At 41.1% G+C, this 11802-nt stretch overlaps 1 protein-coding gene across 2 annotated transcripts in view; it reads left to right on the forward strand.

Moving 5' to 3' along the window:
* PACRG (parkin coregulated) overlaps positions 1 to 10304 on the forward strand; it is a 210932-nt gene extending 200628 nt beyond the window's left edge. For both annotated transcript variants that reach the window (XM_083732803.1, XM_083732802.1), the window contains one exon: positions 9975 to 10304. In XM_083732803.1, the coding sequence (XP_083588929.1) occupies positions 9975 to 10135 (161 nt within the window). In that variant the 3' untranslated portion in view covers positions 10136 to 10304. The remainder of the gene's footprint in view (positions 1 to 9974) is intronic.
* The last annotated feature ends 1498 nt before the right edge of the window (positions 10305 to 11802 follow it).

Here is an 11802-nt window from a genome sequence, read left to right on the forward strand (position 1 = left end):
TCTTATGTTACTTGAGTGTCAATGGCACTCTGGAATCTTGGGTACCATTGATATGAGGAGGTACTGCACTATAGTCTCCTGGCATGTGGCCTGAGGCATCTTCTGTTGCTCTGTGAGAGGGAACATCACTACAGCATTTCACCTGCCATTGGGTTAACCAATTTATAAGAACCAATTTATGGAATCCCAAGGGAGAGCACTTACATTTTTTAAAAAAATGATTATAATGTTTCTGCACAATTCTGGTTTCCTTTGAAACCAATTGCCCTAGATGGACCTTATGCTTTGTTGCTTTACATTACATTATCAAATGAATAATGCTTGTTTTGTGTTGTTTTTGTACTGTGTGCTTTTAATTACAAATTAATTCAGCTCCATTTACAAGTGAACATAGTATCAGACATAATATGCAACAAAGGCATTTCAAACCATGGGCAATTAAATCCATTCAGTCTTTGTCCATATAAATAAATTGTGTAGCTTCTGTATATGAGGTTTTTCTTCTTTTGTATGAATTCCAACAGATAACATACAGGGACAAAACGTGATCCCTTTGGTCCTTTAAGTGGGATTTGTGCCCTACTTCATTGTTTTGCAACAGTACAAAGGCTGCACCAAGGCCACTGAGATTTTTGCTTCATGATTCTGTCTCCTGCTGAGCATGTTGTTTGGCTGAGATTGCTGGAGAAGGGCAAATACTCTAAATGACAATCATTTTAGGAAGACCTTGTCCCTCCCAACTGGTCTCTTCTTGGGACAGACGTGTTTGCATATGTCATGTGTCATTAACAAAAATATGTGGCTTTGTTTTCATTTTAGTATCTCAATTAAGAAAAAAAAAGGGGGGGTGGACTTCTGGGCTTAGAATGGATCGCATGTGATGTTGCTAATGTTTCCTGGAAATGAAAAGCTATGATAACAGCTGCTGTCCTGGCTCCTTTTCAAGATTTTTGTTTAAACAGCAGCCATTTACAAATAGTTAAAAACTATTTCTAGTGCACTCACATTGTTACCAAAAACACCATAAGGCATTGCAATTATTTACCAAGAATTCTTTGTAATTCCTTACCAAGTTGCTGGTCCCCCCTCCCCCACCCTGCTTATAAGTCTGGTTAAAGAAAGAGTGACCTCACAGTTGGGGGTAGCTCAGTGGTACAGTGTGTGGCTTGCAGGCAGAATATCATGGGTTCAGTCCCTGACATCTCCAATTAAAAGGATCAAGTAATGGGAAAGGCCTCAGAGAGCTTTTGTCAGTTGATCTAGGCAATACTGGGTAGATGGTATAAAGCAGCTTCATGGACCGTTTTGGCAAACTTCTTTTTTCTGCTGTCTCTCCCTCCTAGAAGAGTCAATTCCATACATGTCCCACACTCCATAAATATCCTAAAGGCAAGGGCATTGTATATGGATTTCCTTTCTCCCACTCCTCCTGAATTTTGCCCTTGCAGCTTTTTGGTTTTATCCTATTGAATGTAATGGAGAAAATTCCTCCATTACATTAATGGGGGTTAAGAACCTGAGAAGCTGGCAACTCTTCTCTTGCTCCAATTTTAAAGTGAATCAAAGAATTTGGGGGGTCATAAAGCTCATGTCCTTTGAGTTGGGCTTTAATGAGCCCCTTCAGTTATTTCCTGGGCTCAGGAGAACTTCACTGGCATCTCTAAAAGGTATGCACAGTTCAGAGACTGTGGATAAAGATTTCCAACTCTCACAGTAAAAACTATTTTAAAAGCACTTCACACACAACAAAGTGTGACGATGTCTGTTAGCTTAGGTGACTTTAAAAAAGAATGAGAAAAAGTATGCCTAAGCAAAGTTAATTATTGTATATTTACGGGATATATTTAATGTATCTGTACCAACACATACAACCTATTTCTTGAACCCCTAGTGTCCTGGTCTGACTCAATAATTTCATATAAATTGTTTGAATGGAGATTGCATGTGCAGAAATGTATCTGTCTCCTTTAGATGATAAATACATGACATACTATGCATTTAGGGCTGACCTTTGCACTCTGTATCACTGATTCTTTGACCAGTTTAAACTGATCAGCATAAACAATGGATCGGTTTAAACAATGCTGATCATGTCTTCAATCTTAGTTTTCCTAGTTTCTACAGAGAAAAGACAAGTTTGATAAGGGAAGAATTGCCTTCTGACATTATGAGTCGGTTTTGTATTTGTGTTTTCAGCATCTAAATGGGAAGATCACCGATGTCCCTGGCAGGGTGAAGATTTCGGCAAAGTTCTTAAGTCTATAGTACAGGAAAGATTCAAGTTTTAGACTTTATTGGTTATTGAATTGCATTGGAAATATGCAGACTGTGCTAAATGTAAACTAAATGTAAGTTTGGGAATAGCTTTCCATAAAATGGCAGTGTAAGTATCATTGACCAGTCTTGCCTTTTCAGAAATTAGGTATATGAACAACTAAACATACTTGATATAAGTAGAAGGTACTTCTCTCCCTAAGCTTTCATTGATCTCGTATCATGATATCTATCACCTTTGGAATAAAAGGGGGGGAAAAGCTTTGAGCAAGGGGCTGTAGAGCTTGGAGTGTAATTTCCAGGCATTTTGGAGCTTGAGTGAATGTGGAAAGCCCTTAACACAACACATTAAACTGAAAGGTTTTTTGTTCATTGAATATATTTATGCAGCATGCTAATTTGAGTGGAAGCTTGAAAACTGTAGCACAAGGCTTCCCACACATCCACAAAAACATTGCTTGTTCAGCTGCTATTAAATTTTGGGAAGTGCAGTAGGACGCAGGGAACTTCATTTCTATAAACTTGCTTAAGGTAAGAGCTCCTTACCTTAGGATCCAAGCCACAGACGGCAACAGTGCTCACGGCCAGTAGGTAGTTGAGGAGAGAGAGAATCTAGCTGGCATAAGCTGTGAGGCATCTGATGATAGCAGTTATCTTTGCATGAAAGATTGCCTTGATTTGTCCTGATTTGATGCATGAAGTTGAGGAATTGATCTTTCTCTGTGCTTTGTGTGCATCTCTGTTTGTTTTAATTACATGTTTCATGACATGCCTTGAACAGAATTGTTCAATGTTGATAATAATGACCACGATCAATACAGCCTCTGAGGAGCAAGACCAATACAGAACACATTTTTGTGCCTTCTCCATTGAAATGGTTGAATGGCCTTTGACAAAAGGATTTAAGCTGGAACTCTAGCACCTGCTTCAAAGGATCTTCAGTAGTCTCTTTGAATCTCTTTCTTTTCAAAAAGACCCCGGGCAGATTTGAACTATTAAAATCTTGGGAAGTTACTTTTTCTACCTTTCTGGCTACACAGCCATTCCAGTTTCAATTTATGTCTTCCATGAAGTACGAGACCTTGAGGAAAGCTCTTTTCAAGGGCAAGTATATATCATTGATTTGAATAGAGGTGTTTGAACACATACAAAAGATTAAAACATCTTGAATAGAGACGGCTGCCTCTGCTTAGAAGTGGAAGCTAATAAGCCACAGAAAAGTCTGTAGTACATTTTATAACCATCAAGAACTTCCATAGATATGAATAGATCTCATTTACTTCTGCCGATTGTTTCCTCCAACTCAGCCAAGTGCCATGCATGCATCTCTTCTACTACGGTCTGAAGAAAGACCGGGGAGATGTGTGTAATGCGGGATCCATGGAGTCTCTAGCAATAGACATGACTCTGCCCCAGAAGAAGAAGAAAAGAGGTGGTCACTTTCCTCTTGGGATAGGAACATCCCTAAGATGGAAGAACCTTTCATCTTTTCATCCTATGTGAAAGAAAAACTCCTCTCCCTCCCCCCAACCTATTATTGGGGATGGCAAAGGGAAGACTGGCATGCTTGGCAGCTGTTCAGTACTTCTTCTCATTGCCCAGATAGGAGAATGTAGGAGCAGGGTTTGTGGCATTGAGAGCAGGGTAGTATTTGCATAGGAACCATAGAAAAAAGAGGAGGATTTGGTAACTATAGCCTTCATACTGTCATGTATGTGTATTGGATTGTAGTTGGATACTGATGGAACTGGTGGGTTGAGCCTTTATACCCCTTCCAGACTTTTCAGATACATTCCAATTCTGGTCTCTACAATAATAGGTGATCTATATTACAGAAATCAATGTTTTATTGTATATATGAACACTTAAAAATAATAATATTCATTCTTAGAAAAATGCCCAGACAAAAATCTGAAAATGTTGAAGCAATTTAAAATCCTCCTTCATTATTAGCCTGACAGGTAATGGGTCCTCCTCCTACATAAAAACAATCTGCTGGATCAGGTCAATGACCAATCTAGCCTAGCATCTAGCCTAGCATCCTGTTCTCACAGTGGCCAACCAGATGCCAATGGGAAGCCAGCAAGTAGTTGTTGACATCCATCTGTCTTGGGAGACAATGAGGTGTGCCTCCGGCAGTGAAGTCAAACCTCTGCATTGCAGCACCAAAGTGACCTCTCTGGGGCGCAAATCGGAGCAGTGTGCATAGAGGTCCTGGGTTGCCCAGAATAACAAGACCCACTTCTTGGCCTCACTTTTGTGGTCCAAAGGAAAGCAGAGAAATATGTTTGGCACCAGCTTGCCTGCAGAAGTTGCCAGAAAAAGGCGTAGGGACTGAGCACAGCAGCACTCTCTCCATTTTTAATTCCCCGTATTTAACAGCAGAGGTAGAACATAGCCATCTTCCATTAATTTGTCTAATCCTTTTTTTTAAAGTCATCCAAGTTGGTGGCTATCATTGCCTCTTGAGGAAGCAGATTCTATAGTTTACTTATGTGCTATGTGAAGAAGTACTGCTTTTTGTGTGTGTGTCCTGAAACTTTTGTTTGTTTTGTTTCTGATCACACTATCTTACATTTCTTCAAAGGATTTGAGTGATCATACCTGGGCTTTATCCCATTATTTTCCCACAACAGCCCTTTGATGTATGATAGGCTGAGACACAATGACTGGCCTAAGGACCTTAGGGAGCTTTCATGGCCCAAAGATGGAATAGAATTGCCTAAAATGAATAAATATATTTTAAAAATCACCCAGTGAACTTCATGGCTGTGTGGGTCTCCTGGCTGGCACCCAGATCTCTAACCACTGCATCGTACTGGCTGTCCACAATCACAACAGAAGAATTGCCTCACCTCTGGTACCATCATCTGAAACAGCTCTTAAGGGATATAAAAACGCAAACTCACCTTTTAATATAATAAGTACCTTTGTATGGATAATAACAGACAGAAGCCTGATGCCCTAATCTGGGAATTACTTGTAATTCTAGCTCCTACCATTTCTAATTCTAGTTCTCTAGATCAGCAGTTCTGCCCAGCATTGAGGAAAATCTTTTCCTATGCACAGTAATAATAACACTGCTGCTTCCTAGGACAAGAGCCCTTTGCTGCATGCTGCGTCTGCAAGACATTTCACTTGGGGAGTGTGGCATGACAGATGTGCTCTCTGAAATTTCCTTCATGTTGATTAATTCTCTGCCACTAAGGGAAGCTTCAATAAACAGCTTGAATCCAATCCAGGTTCTGGCATCTTACGTACAGCTTTTTCTGTGGTTGCCCACATGTTCGCTATACAATAAATAACACGAAAATAACATTACGCTAGAGAAGGGCAGGCTGAGACTGCTGCGCACCAGTGGCGAGGGTTCCCCCACCCCTCCATGTACTCATTCTAATTATTATTATGACTAGATACTTAGCCTTAGGTGTGCTGAGGAAATCAGTATGACTCATCTGTCTAATGCTGGCAAATGCAGGGGTGGATGTTGTCCTGATGGGTAATCATCCCCATCTTTGCCTGAAAGATTTGCTAATTCCTGTAGCTGTGTAGGGCAACTATTGTGGAGCATAGCGGGAGTCTTCTTTGCTGAAATAGCCTTTCAGTAGCGTCACTTATAAACTGTGTCATGAAATTAGAAGGAACAATGGCTGTCTTGAGGATATGAGCTCTGCATGTGGCATGCATTGTCAGTAATGATAGTCTGTGCATCACTTTGTGCCATCCTTTATAGCTCATTCTCTTATGCCTGACCCTTTCGGAGTATTTTTTTACTCCGTTCTCCAAGCCGTCATCTCTTGTAGAATTATTTTGCTAGCCTGGCATCCTTACTGATTTTTGTCTGCATCAGATCAAGCTATCACCATGTCTTACCATCAGCACAGTTGCAAAGGATGTTTATCTTACCCAGAGCTAACCCAAATCTCTAGCTTTGTGTCTTTGCTATTTTAGAGTGGTGAATGTTTTGAAAGAGCAAACAGAATCGTTTTTTAAGGCAGACACATGTTTAAGGGTGAATGCAGTAGTCAAGCCTAAGGGCCAGTGAGAACCATGGATGACAGGAAGACCAAAATTAGCCAGTGGCACCAGACTGACCCTTCGGTGGCACCTGATTTCACTGTTGTGGGACTGCCCTAACGTGGAACTCTTTGTCCTTCCTTCCTCTGTTCCACAGCTCCAGTGGTGCAGACATCCAATGCCTAACATGAGCTTGAGTTCTGTGGCACCTGAGAGGGTTCCATGTGCAACATTTTTTTAAAAAGAAGAACTAATAATGTGAAGGAAGCAGAGAAGATGCCAGTATTTTACTGCTTTCTTTTCAGGAACTAAGACCAGCAATTTTCCTTGTGAAAGTTCACATAATAAATGATAGGTGCCAGAGTTTCTCTTCAAGGAAGGGTGACATTTAAACCATCCCGGACTCTGCATTGATCATCAGATGCCAGGGGTGCCAACTTGAATAAAATATGGGGGGCAGGTACCTCCACCCTGCATAATCAATCAGAAGATGCAGTGCACACACCAACTGAATGGCAATGTCCATCAACTTTGGGGGAATATCATCATAATTCTACATTGCACTGGTGACCCCATTTAGGTATGAAGATGCAACTCATGACTTGCACTGGCTCAGATAAAGCCAAGGAATGGATTGGAAAATCACTAATAAGGTGTTAATATAAATTGTGTGTGAAAGATAGCCCATATAAATGCTTATTTCAAATGGCATCTGGTCATGCTCTCACTATCATGAATTTGTCACATTAGACCTGGGAGTTGCATATAATCTATATGTTATGTTTACACCTTTTAACTGTGAGCTGTTTATCTTCCGGACTGGTTTTCTAGTTCATTCCTTTTGCCTGTGCTCACTGACCCAGTTTTGATATAACATTGTTGTGTTTTCTTAATGTGAAAATGTTCAAGTCCTTATGTTCTCTCATGAGGTTTATAAGAACCTATTTCATGGACATTGGAATGGATAATTCCATGAGATTTGCTCCTCATGTGATTTATTGTAATGTCAGAAAGTGTTGGATGGGTTTGGAGTGCTGAAAAGCAGTAACATCCAGGGAATCAGAGGTTGCTGACATCATGCTTGGGACATGTGTTTGGGAGGGAACAAAGCAACCATTGGTCAAGGCCTCCAATAAAGTGCATTGAAATAACCATTGTTGATGTAATATAGCAAAATCTTACACTATGTGTCATTGTGGCTCAGCTCCTTGCAGAGAAGCATGTGTTTTATTTTGGGCATGTAACTCAAGAGACCCACTTCAGAATCAACCTACTAATCAGCTGCCGCTGGAGTGAAGAACTGTTAAAATGCTGCTTTGTTCCTAGCATTCTACTTGGGATGAGTCTAAGTGCAAGGAAAGGAAAAAAGTAATAAATTGAGAAGATCCTGTGCTCAAATAGACATGAAATCTCCTGCTTAATTTCTGAGTACAGTAAAAGAGTTCATTAGCCTGATTCTCACTCCTGACCTAGGGCAATTTCACGCCATACATTTAAAGCACATTCAATGCACATTTAAAGCACATGACTTCCCCCCAAAATCATAGTAGCTGTAGTTTGTTAAGGGTGCTTGAAATCTATAGCTCTGAGGGGGAAACCACAATTCCAAGGATTCTTTTAGGGGACGTCCTACGCTTTAAATGTGCAAAGCAGCATGTAAACAGTCCCTGAAGTGAAGCCTCATAGATCAGATCTAAAGGGCTAATGTTTCAAGAGACACGACTGAAAGAAAACTGTCCTTGCACCCTCACTGCTCCTTGGCTCCAAAGAGAATGTCAAGCAAGGAGAAGATTATTTGGCTTCCTACATGATTCTTCTGGCTTCTTTGACACTGTCAACAGAATGGATAAATAGTGTTAGGAGGGACGTTGAGTTTTATGGTGAGGACACCTGTCTGCTATTAACAAAAGTGAGCCCAACCAATGTCACATGAGCCATCAAATAACCTTCAGGCAATCACTGTTTTCAGTCACTATATATCCATGCTGGGTTAGAGCCAGAGATATACGGGACTAAAAAACTCTGTCTTATTGCCAAACCTCTAAATCATCCAGTACTTACTGCCAAATTATCTTTGGTATGATTCTGAATATATTCATGCTGAAGGGGGTTGTAGGATGTTCCCTTATATGGCCATGATATATTAACCTTTTACTCCAGAGTAGTCACATTATTTTCTATTGAGATTACACTGAAGTAAGGGCTTGGAAAATAATTTGGAAGCAATTCCAGTGAAGTCAGTGAGGCCTACTTCTAAATAAATATGTTTAGAATCAGAGCACAAGTCTCATCAAAGTCCTGGGCGAAGGATTATGTATCCAAGTTTTACATTTGTTCCATATTTGCACAGGCATCTAGACTTTCTTTCTTGCAAGAACGGATATACTATCTCACTTCAGATATGTGTTACCAGTTACTTCCCAAGCTGCCTCACAGCAGAGTAAATGGAAAAGACTGTTATTCCATATAAGGACTCAAATAATTTGCCCTATTGGTGCTGACTTACTTTAACACATTTTCCCCCCAGAACCCCAACATTGCTTGTGTTGTGTGGTTTTCTTCAAAATGACTGTTCTGCAACAAACTACAGCTCCCTTTCTTCCAGTCTCAATAAGCAAATGGATCTGGTGTTTGGCAGGGACCGGCCCCTTGGAATAATCTGTAATGTGTTCAGCCCTTTGCCCTTTTCTCAGAAGCATCAAGTTAGAATGCAGCTTCAGAAAGAGAGGCAAAGACTGCCAGAACTGTGTGGGATCAGGCCTTCAAGTCTTCTTCAGGCTGGTAGGAAATAGGTAGACCCAACACAAGCCCCTTAGTTAAGAAGGCAGCTTCCTGATTAGCCAAACTAGACATTAAAACCAGGTACCTGACCTTTTGTGATTACCTAGATGAGAGAGTAGTACATCCATTCTCTCTTGGCTCCTGAGCTTGGCCTACCTCAGCTCATCATCCTAGCAGGGACTTCGCAGAGTAGGGGTAGCCCACACTGTGCCCTCCAGATTTGTTGAACTACAGTTCCTATAATCCTTGACCATTGGCCAGGCTGGCTGGACTGACTGTAGCTGGAGTCCAGCAACATTGGGAAAGCAGAACATTGGCTTCCCCTGTCATAGGCACACACACGTAGGACCACACCAGCTGCAGTGTCCCCCAAAGATAGAAACCAGCAGTGGGCAGATGAAATAACTGGGGAAATAAGAATAGGTTCAGGTTCTGTCTGTAAATAGATCTCTAAGATTTCATGATTCTGCCCTTATGTTATTGCTGCAGCAAAAATCTGCAGCCTTAGGGCACATAGAGATGGCTCTAATTTCCAATGGCACATGTGCTATGCCAGTGCATATGCAGTCTACTGAACAGAGAGAAGCTACTTTGGCAGAACATGGTCTCCTGCTGGTACATATGGCTGATAAGATGAAGTCTGCATGGAAGGCTTTCTGACAAGCTTGTGTGCAGCAGAACCAGGGTGTTGTTATTGTTATTGTTATTGTTATTGTTATTGTTATTGTTATTGTTATTGTTATTGTTATTGTTGTTGTTGGGCACCTCCTATATTTTCAGATGAAGATGAATTTACCATTAGTATGCACTGCTTGTAATGATTTTCTAGAGCAAAGGTTGTGCTGTGATATCTCCACGAGACCATCTAGCCTAATATAGTCTTTCTTTTTTTAATCAATCAGTTAATTCGGGAGATGGCATTGACTACAGTCAGCAGAAGCGTGAAAATATCGGAGACTTGATTCAAGAGACACTGGAAGCCTTTGAGCGCTATGGTGGTGAAGATGCCTACATAAACATTAAATACATGGTTCCAACTTACCAATCATGCCTGTTAAACTAACAAACAGAAGGAGTGAGGCTATTTACATTCTCCAGCTCTGTCAAATGTTCTGTTCCTCATTCTTTCCCTGCATCTATTAAAACAGCAGCTTCTGGACCTTTAGACTGTGTGGTACTATTGTGAACCAGTCTTTCCAATACATAAATAGTGCCTGTTTCTTTGATTACAATAGTGTACTGTGCTTATTTGTCCTGTGAATTGCTTCTTTATCACAAAAGCGGAGTGGAGCAGGAGCCAGAGTCGAACCTTCAGTTGTATGGACAATAAAACTATAATTTTTGTACGCATTTTGGCAATTGCTCTTCTGTGTCCTCTTGCCCTGGGGGCGATGTCAGAGACTGTAACGAGGAGAGTTTATGCTGACTGCTTAATAGGAGAAACAGCGGTTCAGCAGTGACTCTCTAGCAGCTGGTCAGAATCTCTGACTCACAATAAAACTTTTGAGCATATATACCAATTATAGGAGGGATTTTTGTGTAGCCCATTAGAAAGTGCCTTCATAAACTTAATTAATTATTTGTGCGCATGTGCCGTTGAAGCTTCCAGATGTTTGTATTTTTCAGCACAGAATATAAGCTCCTACTTCTACAGTATTTAATTAAAACAAGAAAACATGGCAAGGTGGGGTTAGGGGGCTTTAAAACAAAATGTGATAGTAGTGAAATGTTGCACCATTATTTGTCTAAAAGGGCAGTTGGCGTTTTCAAGAGGTTTCTGTCTCTGCGACTGGCTATTTGTAGTGCTTGCTCCCTAGAGGATCCCTCTCACTGCCACTGATTTGGTTTGGTTTGTATCCATAATATGCTCACAATCGTTTTCTCCAATAGCCTTGCCTAGGATAGAGCCTGTGGACTAGAACAAACCCCCAAGCAATTTTGTGTGGCACCTGTCAGCCATGTCAAAACTTTAAACACAGTGCAGTAAAAAAACGCTTGCACTTTCATACATACAAAAAGCGTGTTTACCATATCTGATCCTGCCCCATCCACATTCTATGGTGGCTCTGACCATGCTTGCTGGGGCTGATGGTCAAGCAACATCGAGAGCCACAGGGTTCTCCCCCCACCCACCCGCTACCTTAAAGGATTACACGCTAGCTAGGTAATGTAAAGGCAGACTGGCTGAAGAGCTGCTAATCTTGGCAATGTCTATGTAACTGTGACAGGCAGGGTTTTCCTAAGCAATTACAGCATAACTCAGGTGCTTTACAAAGTACAAAGGCAAGGCTCAGGTACTTAACACATTAAAACCCCTTTTCATAATGCTTCTTTCACATGCATTGCTTAGCTGTTCTTCTGCTATGAAAACAAGAAAATTGATTAAAAGAATACAGGAGTCCCCACCCCCCACTTTCTTTCTCACAAGGAATGCTGACCCTTGCATCTACCAGTTCTCAGCCCTAATATTACATAGTGACACACTTTATATGGCTAGAACCATAGGAAAAGCTAGGCACTAACCCTTCCCCCATTGGTATTTAGGGCAAAGGGTCTGTTTCAGCTTTTGGCCCTCTTTCCCCATCTGCCCATCCCATTTGCAACAGAAGTGCCAGTTCAAAATGTGATGTATGTAAATCTGGTGGGCCCCCAGTTCCTGATTCTGATATTGGGCAGGGCGGGTTAAAGTAAAACACTAGAGGTGCTGCACCAGCTCTTGCTGCGAACAGA

The sequence above is a fragment of the Podarcis gaigeae genome (genome assembly GCF_964106915.1).
Source record: "Podarcis gaigeae genome assembly, chromosome: 3".
Classification (NCBI taxonomy): Eukaryota; Metazoa; Chordata; class Lepidosauria; order Squamata; family Lacertidae; genus Podarcis; species Podarcis gaigeae.